This window comes from Alexandromys fortis, unplaced genomic scaffold (genome assembly GCF_014885135.2).
Source record: "Alexandromys fortis isolate MF-2015 unplaced genomic scaffold, M_Fortis_MF-2015_v1.1 scaffold_154, whole genome shotgun sequence".
In the NCBI taxonomy this organism is placed as follows: domain Eukaryota; kingdom Metazoa; phylum Chordata; class Mammalia; order Rodentia; family Cricetidae; genus Alexandromys; species Alexandromys fortis.
In genome coordinates, this window is record NW_026068040.1 from 398,700 (window position 1) to 417,405 (window position 18,706).

General features: G+C 41.0%; 1 protein-coding gene across 1 annotated transcript in view; it reads right to left on the reverse strand.

Moving 5' to 3' along the window:
• Positions 1-3,865: 3,865 nt before the first annotated feature.
• Rap1b (RAP1B, member of RAS oncogene family) overlaps positions 3,866-18,706 on the reverse strand; it is a 34,378-nt gene continuing 19,537 nt past the window's right edge. Inside the window, exons 2-8 of the mRNA XM_050165490.1 lie at positions 14,243-14,324; positions 12,429-12,497; positions 10,941-10,997; positions 9,641-9,781; positions 8,866-9,009; positions 7,945-8,061; positions 3,866-5,739 (exon numbers count right to left, since the gene is read on the reverse strand). Of these exons, the coding sequence (XP_050021447.1) occupies positions 7,975-8,061; positions 8,866-9,009; positions 9,641-9,781; positions 10,941-10,997; positions 12,429-12,497; positions 14,243-14,299 (555 nt within the window). The 5' untranslated portion in view covers positions 14,300-14,324 and the 3' untranslated portion in view covers positions 3,866-5,739; positions 7,945-7,974. The remainder of the gene's footprint in view (positions 5,740-7,944; positions 8,062-8,865; positions 9,010-9,640; positions 9,782-10,940; positions 10,998-12,428; positions 12,498-14,242; positions 14,325-18,706) is intronic.

Genomic DNA, 18,706 nt, shown 5'->3' on the forward strand with positions numbered 1-18,706 from the left:
TTTTGATGTAGTCAAGGCTGGTGTCCTGTCTCCCCCTTCCCGAACACTAAAATTTTAGGCACGTGTCACCATACCCGTGTTATCTCATTTCTTAAAATAAACCTCTACGCAGGCAGCAGGGCAGGGTAGAATTAAAACCTTGCAAACAAACACCACTGTTTAGGCTCAGAAGCCCTTTTCTTCTGTGGATCAAATGTCTGTGGGGGTAGTGACTCACGGATGTTTTACCTCATCCTAGGCTTGCCCAGAACACCTGCAGAGCAGTTTAAATCTAGGACTGCCTGAGACACTCCTGACCTTCAGGGAGGTCTGCTGACAATGGCCCCCAAAAGATATGCTGGCACCCCAAATCTCAAACCTTTGATGTTACCTTCAACTAAAATACGGCACCTGCAGATGCAATTAAGGTTTGGCAAATTACCCCGGATTATCCAGACGGACTTTGAATGACATCACGAATATCTTTAAACGGCCAAGCATGGGCGCTCTGCTAGTGCCTCTAGCTAGTGTGCAATCTGGCTGAAGGCTGATTTGGGAACATGAGAGTGCACTTCTCTGGCTTTAGTCCCATCTATTAGAACACCCCTACTGTTTAGGACACAAATATATCTTCTCCAGAGAATTAGGTATGGTATGGTTCACTAGGAAAACCCAGTTAACGATCTATCTCTAAAACACTTCTGACACTGGACCAAAGTATCATTTAAGAATAAAGTGTGTCCATTATTGGGAAGGCATGTGGAAGAGGCCTGCAGTGCCACATCTGTGCTACTGGCTTGTACTGGCAGATGTGACACAGCTCAACTTGAATGCTTGCTAACAGTAGCCCTGGGGCACTCGGCTGGGCAGACACACAAAAGCCTGGTACAATAACCGTCCCATCATTTCCTTGGGTTAGCAGTCAGTTCCTCACAGGAAGTATATGAGCAGAAATGGTGTGACGTGTATGGAGAGAAATGACATTCACAATTTCCACCTCCTCTGCCCATCAATCCATCTGTGTAATCCAGTCCTTACCATCCCAAGTCTGTTTATACCAGGCTTTCACACTTAGCTCTTATGAAAATAAACTTCACCCACATTTACTAGTAGTAAAGGCAACTGTTCAAATAAAGTGGTTCTTAATCACAAACCTATCTCCAAAAATATTTAATTATGATTCATAACAGCAGCAAGTTAATTATGAAGTAGCAATGAAAATGTTATGGGTGGGGGTCTCCACAACATGAGGAACTGTATTAAAGGGTGCAGCATTAGGAAGGTCGAGACCCAATTGGTTAATGGTTACCAATTCTCCAGCCACTCTGTTATCTTTGGGTTTCTCCTTCTACCAGAACAGTATTCCTAAGTTACTTCAGGGTTAAGTCGAACTCAACTCTGGGGCGACCGCTTTCTCTGCAGCATGCTCAGGACTCTGACTGGTCCTTCCCACTAATCCTGTCAGCAGACACCAGCTTTACCTCATTATTTCTTCCCCAGACCTAGAGCACATTCTAAGTTTGACAGCGATAGTTGACAAAACCACGAAAGGCCTCTTGGTTCTCGGCCTATTTAAAGCACTGTAACCTTTTGTCTTCAGGATCACTCACACAGAAATCCTCAAGATGAGTGTGTAGTTTCCAGAGAAGTCAAACGCTGAAGATGCTGCAGACGGACAATTACCTCACTCGTGAACAACAGTGAGGAAGACAAGGCTAACCCAGGTCCATCACAGGTGCACCATAACATTATAACTGATTTTTAAAATAAACTTCTCCTATAAACCACAAAGTTAAAGCACACTGACAGTTTGAGAGACAAACTGATAAACGATAATTTTTAAGGTAGAAGGAATACTAATTATAAAATTCATTCCCACTTGCCAGTCTTTGTACATGCTAGTCAAGCACACCGCAACTCACCTCCAGCCTTGGGGTTTGCATTCAACGAAGACACAGAAAGTAGCTAAAAAGAACACTTGTACCAATGACATGTTTGTTATCCACATCTAAGAGGAGAAGATTAAAGAAAGTAAAACTTAATTTCCCAATGGAATTTTTAATGTCAATTCACAGTAAACAGTCTATGTTTACATGTTTAATTGGGAAGAAACCCCTGAAATAACGTAAACCCACACAGCTGCATAGGGCCTGAAGGGAGAGCTCAGGAGGAGGTGCAGGGCTTCCAGGCAGCTGTGCTCGCAGACGAGCTAGCTCGCCAGCAGGACCTGTGAGCTTTGGTTTGATAATGTAAGCTATGGAATGATTTTGGGGACATAAATCTCTGGCTTCCACACATACTGAGACATACCATGTGCTTCCATACACATGCAAAGATGCATTACATACCATGCACACACATGCAGAAAAACAAAACCCACAAGTTTTTAACATTCTTATAAAAGAATATGAAAAAGTGTTTCCTAGAGCCCAGCTTTCCCAGCTGCTCTTGGGAGCACGACCAGGGACGCTGTCCCTTGTTCTTTCTATCTTCCTAGTATCCCATTCAACTACCAGGGAAGCCCATCTCCATGTTATTTTCATACCTTGGGTGCAGCTTTTCTTTCGTGTAAGAGAAATGGTTCTTCATACAACCACAGCCTACTAGAATTAATCAGCTGGATAAAACCAACCTACAGGGCTGGAGATGGCTCAGCGGTTAAGAGCACTGGTTGCTCTTCCAGAGATCCTGAGTTGCATACCCAACAACCACCTGATGGCTCACAACCATCTGAAATGAGATCTGGTACCCTCTTCTGGCCTGCAGACACTATATACATAATAAATAAGCAAATCTTAGGGCTGGAGAAATGGCTCAGAGGTTAAAAGCATTGCCTGCTCTTCCAAAGTTCCTGAGTTCAATTGCCAGCAACCACATGATGGCTTATAACCATATATAATGAGGTCTGGTGCCCTCTTCTGGCCTTCAGGCATACATGTAGACCGAATATTGTAAACATAATAAATATTTTTAAAAAAATAAATAGATCTTAAAAAAAAAGCAAAACTGACCCACAGGACTATATGAACATTAGTTCCTGTGCATGCTGTTAGCACCCTCATTTAGCAAAGGAAGGCTGGGAGTGTAGCCCAGACTGTGGACTGCATGAAGCCCTGGGTCACACAGAAGGGAATCAGAACAGAAGGATTAGACACCCGAAAACCTAGCGCTGGTTCTTGATTCCATACTCTTACTTACTATATTAAAGTGGTCATGTTGTACTCCTGGAGCAGTTCTAAACCACAGTGATGTCTGATGTCCGGATGCCTTTATTCACTATCACCTCTAGTGGGCAGATACCCAGGGATGTTTGGTGATACATAAGGCACCCTCCATAGAGTACCTAGCACCAAATGTCAACAGTAGCAGGGCTAAGAATTTTACAGAATGGACTCAGGCAGGGCAGCACTTCAGCTGATCTTGGTTGTTGCTATATCTGTGATCCTAGAAAACCCTAGAATAGTTTTTTTTTTTTTCCCCTTTTTGTTTTTTTTCGAGACAGGGTTTCTCTGTAGTTTTTGGTGCCTGTCCTAGAACTAGCTCTTATAGACCAGGCTGGCCTCGAACTCAGAGATCTGCCTGCCTCTGCCTCCCCAGTGCTGGGATTAAAGGCGTGCGCCACCACCACCTGTCCTTGACAAGTTTTCTGCTGAAGGAGTACTCACTGCTCATGATGGACAGTGGCACCTTCAACGGAACAACAGAATGGTACACTGAAATAATTTTAGTGTCCCAGTTTTGAGGGCATCCCCAAGTGATTAGAAAGAAAACAAGCTTTACTAAAACATGTCTCTCAAGGATAACAAAGTAAGAGTGTCTCTAAGAACATTTACTTTAAGGCCTCTCAGCGGTGAAACTTGGTGATTTAATACATAACGAGTAAGACTGTCTTAAAATGAAAGCCTTTAATGTCCCATTCAAACAGCATGTGTTGAGGACTGGCACACCTGCAGGGTAGAAGGTACTACTTAAGTGGATGCTCCAGCAGCTGGTAAATGCTATGAGAAAGTATAAGAGCTTCTTTACAAATATCACAGAATTCAATGATAGCACACAGGAGACAAACACTGTTATATAAAAGAAAAGTAGCATGAGTTAACATCAAAAAATTTTATAACCTTAGTAATATTTTAAGCATAATTGGGGCAAACGTCTGTGTATTAGTTTCCCAAAATTTGCATTCTGCATTAAAAAAACCCATAGTGTAGTTTCCAAACTATTTAATCCTTCCTTCTCTTCCCAGCCCAAAGAGCCACTGAACACCAGCCAAAGGCATCTGTTCACGTGTAATACTGCTTGAATTACAACATTCTTTCTCAAGGAAAAGTTCAAAGGGTAGTTTTACGTGGACAGCCAAACAAATCTAGGAAAAAACGCCCCAAACCCAAACAAACCAAATCCTGACATCTTGGATCTAAGAGTCTGGTTTACCTGTAAGTTATAAATTATGAAATCACACTGTGGAAAATAACACCTATTACATTTAAAAAGGTAAACCCATATTTATTTACTAGCACTGTTAAAACATTACACAAAACACATTCAAGTGGCAAGTAATTATAATGCAAGCCCTTGCACGGCAATCCAGATTTATTGAACTACGGATGCTAAGTTATACAAAATTGCACCACTGTGATTAAGGCTTTAGTTTACATTTGGCCACCTCAAAGTCCTTGTAACATCAGGTTGGTCAATTTAAATACTGTGGCTCCCTGTTGGATGGACACACAATCTTTACACCCAAACGTTAATGCATACAAAGCAACAAGGCATTGTTAAATAAAACAGCAAGAGTTACTGCAGTTAGGCCTTGTGACCAATTACACGTGATTAAAATTACTTCCCACATTCACATCCACAGTACTCGTCACATGAGAAACAACCACTAACAGCAACAGCACTACCCCTGTGTATTTGGTATTGCAGACACACGTAGGCATGAGCAAGCAAGGAGTCACAGTGAGAATCTACAGCTGCAGAAGCCTGGAAATGATTTACAAAATTGTTAAATCATTAAAAAATTGTTTGAAAATATACACTTCTTGTTGTAGACCCCCACTGTACACACAACTATAAACATTGTTCCCTATGTAAACAAAAAAGGAACATATAATAAGGAGATTTGAAAAGTCTGGACATTTCCTTCCCAACAGATATTAAAGGCAACGTCTTTAATCTAAGACATTATACTGAAAGGACTATCATATTTTAAAGACAAGATCACTGTCTCCACAGGATTTTGAAAAATTAAAAAAACTATATAGCTGTGTTAATCAAAGCGCTTATTTTTGTATAATACAATGATAATGACCTTGAATTTAAAAAAAATTACAATAAGCTACAAGTATCAAAGAAGCGAGTTATCTGGAGTAGTCTCTATAGGAGCTCTTTGGACTTTCTTTTATTATGCTAAAATAGTGGTGCTTTTAGGATTTACATTATTGTACTCTCCAATACAAAGTATGGGGTGTGGTAAAGTATACAGTACACCATTTTCTTACATGTACAACATTGGTGGATGAAGAATGTCTCTTAGCAGTAATACTGGATGTAGCCTCTGGTCTGACCAGCTGCATACTCTAGAACCTAGTATAGAAGTAAAAATCTCTCGTGAACTGGAAAAGTGATAGAATGTGCAAACTGATACAGTGGCTTTCATCCGCCTCAAGGGCACCACCACAGGAAAGTCCAGTGAAGACGTTGGTAGGTTTACAAAGTTGGAATGCTGGCACTGTTGAATTGGGCAACAGTTCTTCAGACCTGTGGAAGAGAAAACAATAAATACACTAACTGAAACCGTACAACAAGGAATTAAGGAAACAATAGACAAAGGCTCTGATTCTAGTCATGACATTAATGACGGATAAGATATTTTTATATTTTTATTCCAAAAAGGATGGCAGTCTACACCACTGCCCCCCTGGAAGCCACACAAATGGAAATTCTAGGCCAAAAGAAAAAAAAATGCTCTGTGTAACTTTCTGCATATTATTTTCCAAAGATTAAAAAGAAAAACAAATTGGAGGCTGGAGAGACATCTCAATGGTAAATGGCACTGGCTGCTCTTCCAGAGGACCCTGCACCCACATGGCTGCTTACAACTGCCTGTAACTCCAATTCCAGGGTATCCGACACCCTCTTCTGGTCTCCTTGGACACCAGGCATGCATACAGTACTCATATATACAGCAGGCAAAACAATTGTACACAAAAAAACAGAAGGTAGCCAGGCAGTGGTGGCCTTTAATCCCAGCACTTGGGAGGCAGAGGCAGGTTTACAGAGCAAGTTCCAGGACAGGTTCCAAAACTACATAGAGAAACCCTGTCTCAAAAAACCAAAACCAAAACAAACAAAAAAGGAGCAGGCCAAAATCTGCTTACTTGTGTGACTCTATAAAAACATGCCTACACTGAAATACTTTTTTTCCTTTTATTCACTTGAGACGAGCACTTGATATATAGCACAGGCTGCCCTGAACTTGGCAACCTTTCCTGTCTCAGCATCCTGAGTGCTGGAGCTACTCAGCAAATAAGACGTAACTCAAAATGGAACCAGCTGTGGTGGTGCATGCCTTTAATCCCAAGCAGGCCAATCTGTGGGAGTTTGAGGCCAGCCTGGTCTGCATAGCCAGTTCCAGAACAGCCAGAGCTATGTAATAAGGAGAAACCCCGTCTCAAAAAACAGACAACCAACCAACCAACCAACCAACCAACCAACCAACCAACCAACCAACCAAGCAACCAACCAAGCAACCAAGCAACCAACCAACCAAACAAACAAACAAACAAACAAAAAAGCAAAAACCAACCAAGCAACCAAACAACAAAACTTTGCAAGGTAAAGATATAATGGCACTGTACTTTGATGCTCACTAAATAGGAGATAACTGCCATGGGCAAACGAGAGAGTAGACAGTGCTTACCGTGTGACAGACACTGATCTCACGTTATAAGCACTGATCTTACTCAATGCCTGTTTTTATAACTCATAAAGAATGTAATGTCCCCTTAGTCTTTCTCTGGTTAGACTCTGAGGTTGTGGTCATTCTCTCTGCTGAGGACCCTTCCTCCAGCACTGCTGACTTCTACTTGCCCTTTCTTGTATTCCAATTCTGACAGGCTTTCCCTAAACTCTTAGTTAACAAACCAGCCTGGCGCCAGGGCTCATGTGACTCTAGAGAAACCAGAACAGCATGGCGGAAACCACAAAGTCAGAAGCTGAAATCCTGAAATTCAGGCAATGCTCTTAACCACTGAGCCACCTCTTCAGCCCAACAGAGTGACTCTTTAGTGCCAGGCTCTTCATCTGTTTTGCCTCAAAGACTTGTTTTGAAGTGTCTTCCCTGCTCCTGGGTGAGTGGAGGCATCACAAGCTTAAGTTGCCATACTACACACATTGTAAAACTCTTCTATTACATCTCAATTATCTGAGTTCTGATGATAGGTAAAGAAATATAATTTTAGGGGACTGGAATGATGGCTCAGTGGTTAATGGCACTGGCTGCTCTTCCAGAGGACCCAGGCTCAATTCCCAGCACCCATATGACAACTCACAGCTTCCTGTAACTCCAGATCCAGGAGATCTGACACCTTCACACCAACACACATAAAGTTAAATAACTTATACATATGAAAGAAATATAATTTTAGTTTCTAGGATTATCATGCTAAGTCATGGTATCTATTTTTAAGGACCCACATCATTTGCTTGCTTTTATGGCAGTCCTTGGAATAAAGTTAGCAGTGAGAAGAATGTAACAGGGCTGGAGAGATGGCTCAGAGGTTAAGAGCACTGGCTGCTTTTCCAAAGGTCCTGAGTTCAATTCGCAGTAACCACATGGTGGCTCACAGCCATCTGTAATGAGGTCTGGAGCTCTTTCTGGTGTGCAAGCAGAACACTGTATACATAATAAATAAATAAATTTAAAAAAAAAGAAAAAGAAAAAAACAAAGGAACGTAACATACCTGGCTCAGAGCTACAACACACCCAGGACATTAAAGCAGCTGGCATGACGACTTTTTGCGGGCCTTGCCAGGCACTGGAGTTTTTCTGTTAATTTGCCGCACTAGATCATAAAAGATCTGCAAATACAATATTATTATTATTATTATTACTGTTATTTTTAAAAGGGAAAAACAAGCTCAAAACCCAAAAATATAAAGTGAAGCAAAAGCAAACAAAATCTCCCGGCAATCCCTATGGCTATCAGGAAACCCCAGAAGCCAGTGCTCCTTCTCAGAGCGAGTAAAGCCCGTCTTTCACAAGAACCAAGTTCTTATTTCTGAGAAATTTAAAACTAATTTCCTTAAAGTAAAAACTTAGTTGAAGGAGCTGCAGAATTCTACTCAATTCGATTAGAGCTCTCCTATTCTACAAAAAAGAAAAGAAAAGGGAAAAAAAGCCTCTTCACTGTCTCAGATCTTTCTGTATGCCTTTGCTCTAAATAGCTTCACTCCCTTCAGGAACCCATGTGTGTCTTTCTGCCTTTTCCCTCCAATACTCAATGAATTTAGTGTGTTCCCATACTGGCCTTCTGCCCAACTTTCCCTTTAACAGTAATTGCATTATATGCACATCACAAAGAACTGCAATGCTGCTACTTCTTTCCATGCACTTGCTCTCAAGGCTGATCTCCTGTAAGAGCACACACTAACCTGGAGTTCTGCGGTGCTTTCCCATTAACTGAACACTCTCTAAGATTCTGTTACACGTGTGTCCTCATGAGTTTATTATGTGCAACACAAGCTAATGCTGTCATGTAGGTATGGGAACCGCATCTAGGCTTCTCTGTAACAGCAAGCTCTCAAATACTCAGCCAGGCCCTTTTCAGTAATTTAAAATGTTAGAGTAAATATAAAAAGCTCCCTAACTCCATGCGCACATACCTCATTAACGTTTATTTTTGATTTTGCAGAAGATTCTAAGAATGCACAGTTGTTCCATTGTCTTGCTAGGTTTTGACCTTGTTCCTTCCCTACAACTCTTTCGTCTTCCAAGTCACACTTATTGCCCACAAGAATCATCGGAACCTACAATGACATTGGTGAGGGTAAAACAGACAGCGATAAAGACCCACTCTACACTGCTTACAAAAGAGGGAAAATTATGTCACGATGGACTTAATCACAGCAATCAAAAACACCCTTTTAAAGGGGAAGCACAAAGGGTGCTACCCTGAAAAGCCAGCATATTTCAACACTTAAAAATGTTTAACGGTGTGAATCAACTTCAGTTTCTGACATACATTTAATGAATTGCACAGCACAGAAACGAGAAATTAAGGAGGCTCCTATAGCAGAAACTTCAGCTTCTCACAGTCTAAGCTGGAACCTCTCACTTTCATATCTATGATGAAATAAATCAACTTAGTAGAAGTCAACATACTTACTAGTGGCATCACGCTGTTTGCATCTCTCTAATGTTTGTAGTTTTCAAAGAGCAGTATAGGGAAAGTCATAAACTACTAATGGCCACTTAGAAGTCAGCTCCTAAAGGGCTTTTTGGGAGGGGAAAATTCAAACAAGGAAAACAATCTAGGTTTCTAAAAGAAACTTAATTTTTTTTTTTAAATACTTTACTCTGACAGAAAAACAGAACCTCACAAGTTCTCAGCTACAGAAGTGTAGGAAATGATGGCATCCACCACAGAAGCCTGCTTACATCGTCAGTGTCTTTAACCCGAAGAATCTGCTCTCTCAGGTCTTGTAAGTCATTAAACGTGGACTGCGCCGTGATCGAGTAAACCAAAGCGAAGCCCTGGCCATTCTTCATGTACAAATCTCTCATCGCTGTAAATTGTTCCTACAGAAGAAAGATTAAAAGACAAGGATGTGTTTCGATATCAAATGAGATAATTCTCAAACCTACACTTAACAGCCTATTGAAGAATATTGGAGTATTATATAACATTATAGCAAGATACTGCCTGAGAATTGCATAACAAAGTTCTTTTAAAAAACGACACCATAGATTTATATATAACACATGCCGAACTGGAAGAGACATCTTGTCTCTAAAAGAAACTTTGTTTTCTGAGACAGGTTCTCTGTATAGCTGTGGCTGTCCTCAAACTTGCTTTGTAGACCAGGCTGGCCCTGAACTCACAGATTCACCTGCCTCTACCTCCCAAGTGCTGGGATTCAATGTGTGTACCACCACTATCCAGTATTAAAAGCAATTTTTGAACCTATCATCAAGTGTTGAGCACCAGTCTTCTCCCAGACGTGCAGCACACTGTGATCTCATCATTTTTCTACACCTCTTTCCTAGGGCGTGGGCATCTGTGCGAAAGAAGCTGATATGTACCGCATCTCCCTTACTTTTGGACACCTACAAACCTAATCGGTTGTTATGGTCTGGATATAGACTGAGTAGTCTTCATGTGCCAAAATTTTACCCTGATTCTGAGGCATCCAGAGGGTAGAAACTTGATTCTATGAACTGAAGAGGTGAAGTCGCTGGGAAGCAGTTAGGATTGAATATGGTGGCTTCTTACAGGTGAAGGGGAGGGGAAACACAGACACGCATGTTTCTGTGTCTTGCCACTTGATGAGTACTGCCTCAGGCTCTGTCAGGAATAAGCCACCACCAGATTTTGCTTCTAGACCTTGCATCTCCAGAACAAACCATAACAAATCTCCATTCATAAAGTTAGCTGGCAATAGGCATTTCAGGACAGTAACAGAGTTGATGCAGTTATTTAAAAGTACCTTTAAGTACAACTACCAATCAAAACAGTTCATATGGTCAAAGAATAAATGTATATCTAAGCATCGTCAACATTATCTGAAATATATAATATACTGTCTTACAGGGACCAATACAACCACAGGCCATGAAATTCTCTACTCTGGCATTTGCATTTAAAAATTTCTCCAATAACTGATCCATTCCATTCATAAAGCGCACCGTTTAAAAACTGATGCACACTGCATATCCTTTGATAACTTAACTTACATACCGTTCCTGCAGTGTCCAGGATTTCAAGCATACACTGCTGTGCATCTACTTCAACTTGCTGAAGAAAAAGTTAAAATAGTCCTTTAGTTTTCATGCATGTAAAATACCCACAACAGTTAAGATTAGAACAGATATAGATTATGGCAACTTTACAGGGTAATACTGAGCAATACTTAAAACTAGCTAAGTCACTGTGGCGGTTTTAATAAGAACGGCCCCATAGGTGATGGCATCTGAGCACTCAGTTCCCACTTTGCATTGCTGTTTGGGAGGTTTGGAGCGGTGCAAGGATAACACAGAGGACTGGCTTCGGAGTTTCAAAGCTACCGCTTGTTCCCAGTTTGCTCTCTGACTGCCACCTGCCACACAGTGGACAAGCTCTACAAGCTGCCTTGCTCCCAGAGTTTACTGCAGCAACTGAACAGTAATGAAGTTCCAAAGCCCCCCATTCTAGTCTGGTGCAAACTGCATGTACTGAGACGTAACTAAGACTCAGCCACAGTGTGACATACTCAACACTTAACTTTGGAATAGAAATGCCTTCAAAACAGTTTAAGCAGAAAAGCAACGGTTCCAACATGGTTTTTCCTATCAGCTTTCCTATAATGCTTTGGGTGTGCCTTTATTTCCCTAAACACTTTTTTTTTCCCCTTTGAGATAGGATTTCTCTGTGTAACAGTCCTGGCTGTCCTGGAACTCACTCTGTAGACCAGGCTGGCTTCAAAGTCAGTGAGATCCGCCCGCCTCTGCTTCCCAAGTGCTGGGATTAAAGGTGCGTGTGCCACCACCGCCTGGTCTCCCTAGACACTTTTTGTCATCGACAGACACAATTTCTGGTGACAAGGAAGCAGTGTCTTAATTATAAAATAAAGCATATATCCCTGTTATTCTTTCTAATATTTCCTAGGAATGAAATTTACTTAGAATTAGATCAGAAGGAAAAAGACTACTTCTGCCTCACAGCTGCAGTGCAGGAAGCTTTTCCAGTTTTGTGGTGGGCAAATGGAAAGAGGGAAACATAGTAACTTCACAATCGGAGGGCCAGATGCTACAGAAAAGCAGACACAACTCTCATACTATTACATTAAAAATGTTTGCACAGTTTTATCAACACGTGCTGTGCTCGCAAACACCGTGATTCACCTCTGCCGTGGCTGTGGGTGGCAAGGGTAGGACACCCACTGTGGGCTATCTCTAGAGAGGAGAACTGGAGGCCACTCCTTCCAGTGAGGGAGGCCTGGGAAAATGGGGCTGCCTCTTGAAGTGACAGTCCAATTACAATTCTGGGGTCAGAATAACCTGAAAGTTCTACAAATGTGTGTGTAAATGCTCACAGGTCTCTGGGCAGCGGACAAGGAATGCCAAGAACGAGCATTTCTAACTAACTAACAAGCACCTCGCCATCAGTTTATCTAAAACATTTGATAGCTCCAAACTAAAAGTATTTACTATTGTATTAAAATCAAAAGGCTTTTAGAAAGTAACCTACCTTTCTGTAAGAATCTTCTATCGTAGGGTCATATTTTTCAACAAAAATTCCTTGAACAAACTGTACAGTCTAGAAAAAAACACAATATTATATTTCTAAAGAAGAAAAACCTAAATCTGTAAATTTTTTTGCTTATTTATTTATTTATTGATTGATTGACAGGCTATGAATCTCTGGCTAGCCTGGAACTCAGTCTGCAGACCAAGCTGGTCTTGCACTTGCAATGACCCTCTGGCTTCACCCAAGTACTAGATTACGAAGCCCAGCTTAAATCTGTCATTTTAAACTATTAACTATTTGCATCTGTGGGTTCCATAACCTCAGATTTAAATAACTATGGATCAAAACTATTTGGGGAAAAGGACAAATCAGACTGAGTGCATACTGAGCATACACCACATTTTGTCATTGTTAACTATACAATGGAACTATCCATGGTGTAAACGGCACAACAGCTATTCAAATGGCATCTATGTCCTGTTGGCATCGCAATTTTTTTGTTGTTGTTTCTTTGTTTTTGGGACTGGTTTCTCTGTGTAGCCTTGGCTATTCTGGCACTTGCTCTACAGATCAGGCTGGCCTCACAGAGATTTGTCTGCCTTTGCCATCCCGAGAGCTGCGTCACCACCGCAAGGCTCTGGCACTGTAACTTTAACCCATAAACAAAATAAACGCCTCCCCATCACTGCAGATACAGAAGACAAAGCAAATGCCACATTACACTTCTCAGTTTGATCTCAGTGTGGTCAAGTTCTGTGTTAGGTGGCTATTTTAATGAGTAGGAAAAACAGTTTCTCTCTGGGGGTAAAGAGAAAGTCATTCTATGCTTGTCTGGATCTCGCTGTAGCCCCACACTGCCGCTCTGTCTTGACCTACGTTCTTCTGAACACTCCAGGTGATGCTGTCTTTCTCCATCCCCAGTCCTCACATCAATCTTGCTAGTGAAAATATAGTATGCCTATTAAAATCACACAAAACTAGATAGTCAAAGATTTGGAAAAGGACTAATTGCAAATATATAGTACATTATAAATTAAAAAAAAGTTGATTTCTGTATGGCACTAAAAATGCAAATATACAACTGTATAAATAGGCTGTTACCCTGGAAAGTCTAAACTACGTTATCATTAACTTAAACACTATTCATCCAGACACAACTAACAACTGTCTAAAACAACAAAAATCTTGTATTGCTCATAAAGTTATGGGCTAATTTAATCAGATAAACACAACTAACTACAGACATACTTTAAAAGAGCTAGATGTGGTAGCACACACCTATAATCCCAGAACAAGTGAGGTCACATGTTCAGGGCCAGCCTAGTCTACCTGGCAAAAATTGTCTTAAAGCAGGGCGATGGTGGCGCAAGCCTTTAATCCCAGCACTCGGGAGGCAGAGGCAGGCGGATCTCTGAGTTCCGAGACCAGCCTGGTCTACAGAGCTAGTTCCAGGACAGGCTCCAAAGCCACAGAGAAACCCTGTCTCGAAAAACCAAAAAAAAAAAAAAAAAAAAAAAAAAAAAAGTCTTAGGAAACAGAAAACATGAACAGAAGTCGAGCTGTAGTTCAGTTGGTGGAGAGCTTTGCTACCTGCATGAAGCTCTGAGTTCTAGCCCGATCATTACAAAAAATGGGATATGGCCTTGGAAAGCTATAACTTCGGCATTCCAGGAGGTGAAGGCAGGAGAATTAAAAATTCAATGTCAAGATTTCTACTGGCTACACACTAATATGAGAACAAAACAAAAAATACCTCAGTAGAAATGAACATCTTAGGATAGATAAAAAACTCCCATTGAGAAAGAATGACTTACCAGAGCTGACTTTCCAACACCTCCTGAGCCAAGAACGACAAGCTTATATTCACGCATGATGCAGACGTATTACACTCAGTACCTTGGTAAAGAAGAAAAAAAACGTAAGTCTTGGTATTTCCATGCTTCTTATAGGACAGCCAGAACAGCAGGCTTATATAAAATTATTACGAGACTAGGTTATCACGGTATGAATTTCCTACAGAATTAGAGTTAAGGGTAAGTGTGAGAGATCAGTGTGGCACTGGCTGTGCACGCCTGGCAACCTGAGTTTGAGTCTCCAAATCCATGTGAAGGTGGAAGGTAACAGCCGCCACTACAAAGTTGCCCTCTGACATTCATGTGTCACGTATGGTCCATGTGCCCACACATGCACATCACACACACAATAGTAACGAAGTAAAATATAAAGATTTCAGACAGTACTTTTAGCTCTGTCTTAGCAAACAGGTTATCAGTTTGTGACATCACGTTGTCTGGGAAATAAACCTCACCGGCACGTAGTAGGCATGCAGCCCCATCCACTAATAAGCCAGCATCCTAGGAACCTGCTTGCAGATAGCTACATGCACACAAACAATGGAGTGAGTTTCTAAATCTCCCCTAACGACTATCAAGGAGTCTTGTTTGCTGGACAGTTTCTATTTCAATGTATTCCTGTACATGTCCAGGAATGGGAATGAGGGCAGATCTGGCCTGAACTAGTTTTGGCACATGTGCAGGAAGGCAAACTGTGCTCAGTGAACTTTTAGAGATTTCCTAGAATACTATCTTATGCTTACTCGTAACTGGGCATTGCATATTAAAATCGGGTGCATTATGGGAACGGACGTGGGCTGTGAGCAGACTTGCATTACTCACATAATCTAAGCCTGTCAAGCAAAACAGAGAAACCACCCATAGTATTCCCTTTGCAATCCAATTCTTTCTCTTCCTCCAAGCCCCCACAAAGCATGGCTGGAGACAACTGCCTGGAGCCTCTTAACCCAGAGTCCGCTCCTCTTTGGTAGCGTATCTGACTGGTACTGCTGCTTTGCTTCTGAGACAACCCTTGCTACTTTGCCATGTGTGCACTTCTTCAATTCATTGATTAAGACCCAAGAATCTGGACGCACCCACTAATAGTAAGTAATTTTATTAGAATATCCAAAGAAAAAGGAAGAAAAAAAGGAGAGCTGAGAAACATCACCAAGGGCTTTCACATTCATTCACACAATAACACGACATATCTACCCCTCTATTTTCAAGCCATCTTAAGACAAGAAGAGGAAGCAAACATCCCAAGCCACCTAGAAGTAGCTGAGTATAGGAATATAGTCAATGAACAAAACAGAAAATCCCTGTTCTCATTTGAGAAAACGTTCTAGAAGAATGAATGGAGACTGGAAACACATCAGCCATGCATGACAGTGCACCCCTACAAGCTCAGGACTCAGAACAATTTCATTTGTGTACTGTCCTGGTCATTCCATGCCGTAGCAGCACAGTCAACCGTGAAGACAGGTGACCGGTAACTGTAGTAAGCCTGCCCAGGTGCGGGTGTCACGGCGGTGCACAGCACAACAAACATCTGACTGCCAATCGATCAACAACTGTTCCACCTGAGGCACAGTGCTTCTTCAGCCCACACTAGCTTACTCCTACCTTTGGAAGGTTGTCCATCTTTAAGTTTTATAATTCCCCTCAAATCATAAAATCAGCAGTCAGCTCTGCCCAGGGAAGGCAGTTTCTGTGCTTAAATAAACAATAATTGCATGTCTATGCTTCCGGTTTCAGATATTTCCTGCCTTCTCATGCTGAAGACTCTTGTGGCATCATTTCAACAAGTTCCTTAGGTCCATGACTCCTTGAGCTCATCTAGCCGGAGCGCTACCTTAGGACATGTAACCAAGCAGGCCTTTGCAGATGGCAACTGTCTTTTTGCATAACACTTTGAATTGTGCCAATTGGTTAGTATTTTTGTCATTAGCTTGATTTTTTAGCTACTTAAACTTCTGTGAAAAGTTTTGTCTCCCGTGTTTTTGTTTTGGCCTGGACTGTCTGGCTTTCATCCACTACTCTATATGAATGGATTGAGACAGAGGCCCAGGCTATAACCTTCAGTGTTGCAATAACCAGTCTAGGCAGAAGGGGGGGTATGCTCGAACTCCACTGTCTCACAAGACTCTGATGATGACAATTGTGTTACCAGCTTGCAATTATTTTGTCTTCTAACATCTGCTTGTCAAGGAGCCTCACAATCCGTTAGCAAACACCTTTTCTCATTTGGTTATTAGCAGTAAGGTCTCATTCCAGCCCAGGATGACCCTGAACTCAAAGGTGATTCTCTGCTTCCTCAATGCTGGGTGGATTAGAGGTGTGAGCCACCATGCCTAGCTCAAGGAAAACATTTATTCATTTTTTAAAACATTCAAGACATTTTAATTTATGGGACTATATTATATCCAGCTAAACATGTAGATCTTAAGTATTACATGAATTTTGCTATATGCCAACATCCATGTAATCCATACCCCCATTAAGACTTAAAGCATTTAATTATTACAAGGCACTTTTTCTTGATTGTAGTAATATTTTCATGTCATGAAAACACTGTCAAAGCTACATTTCCTTCTGCCTCAGAAATGGGCTGCAGACTTTAGGAATCTGTTGAGACATGTTCTAGAACACCATAGTTCTACCAACCTAGCTAGCCCCTTATATAACAAAGCTGTTAAAAGCACCAAGATAGGTGATCGATATTCCCCAAACTGAAACTTATTAATTTCCCTTAGGGATATACTAGTCACAATTTAAAATGGCAACTAACGAACTAACTAACTAACTAAATAAAGCCCTTGCTATATAGGCCAGGTTAGCTCTGAACTTACAATCCTATTTAGTCATACTCGTTGGTATAATAAGGCAGATTTATCCAATTCCTGTGTCCATCAATAATTTGTTCTTTCTCTTTTGAGCTGGTGTAATGGTGCATACCTTTTATTCAAACACTCAGAAGACAGGCAGGACAATTAGGTCCACACAGAGAGTTCCAAGACAGCACAACTGGCACAAGCACAATTAGAATAAAATGCCTTTTAAAACAGAGGCCAGAAAAATGGCTCAGTAGTTGAGAACACGTGATGTTCTTAAAGAGGACCCGAGTACAGTTCCCAGCACCCTTAGCAATTCCAGTTCCAGGGGATCTGACACCCTCTTTCAGCCTTTCAAGCACACACATACAAACACTTAGGCATACAAATACAAGTGGGCTCTGGCTACATAATGAGAAAGCACTTCCCAATATGCTTTTGTATATTTCTCAAATATTATAGAGATTTCTGGGTACCCAACCAAAGGAAGATACAAAGGTCTACATGTTCTTCTTCCTCTTGGCTTGGTAGCCCACTGATCTCCAGGATGCTTCATACAGAGAAAGCCCTTCTTCTCATTTCAGATTAGGGCATGGACATTGAGGCCTTCTCAGGAAATATATTTATCTTCAACTTCCACCCCAAATGAACTGTGTAAGAGGTTATTACATATATATATGTATATACATATATATATATATGAAAGTACAATACCAGAAAAGTGGCTTCCGGTGGTCCAGGCTCATATCCTAGCACTCTGCCGGTAAAAGAGGAGGACCACAAGTTCAAGCTCACCCTATATAGTTAGTTCAAGGACTACCTTGGTTTTGTGAGACCTTGACCCAAAATAAATTAAATAAATAAATAAGTAAATAAATGAAAAGTCCCCCAAACACGGGGGGGGGAAAGTGAACTGAGAAATTTAAAAGTTATCACATTATGTTGTTTAAAAACTGTGAAACTATTTTTAAGAACACTTCACTAGGGGCTGCAGAGATGTGAGTAAGAGTGTACACTGTTCTTATAGAGGACCAGTTCCGTTCCTAGCACCCACACACAGCAGCTCACAACCACCTACAGCTCCAGTTCCCTGTGGACTCCATGGAAACCTATACATACACATTCCTTTTTAAAAAAAAATTATTTTTTTTATGTTTATTGGTGTTTTTCCTGCATTTTCTGTGTGGGTGCTGAGAATTGAAGCCAGATTCTCTGGAAGAGCAGCCAGTGCTCTTAACCACTAGAGCCAGTGCTCTTAATACACTCAAAAAAAAAAAATGCTTTAATTCTGATAGAATGTAGACAAAAGGAATCATAAAATTATCTTGGAAAGAAAATAAATAGTTTCATCTTGGAAAAAAAAAAAGGGCAGCCAGGCTGTGGTGGTACACGCCTTTAATCCCAGCAATTGGGAGGCATAGGCAGGTGAGTTCGAGGTCAGCCTGGTCTACAGAGCTAGTTTTAGGACAGGCTCCAAAGCCACAAAGAAACCCTGTCTTGAAAAAAAAAAAAAAAAAAAGAAAAAAGAAAGCGAATTAAAAAAAAAAAGGCTGATCCATGTTTAACTATCATAAACAACACTATATTTCAAACAACTCCAGTGATATTTTTT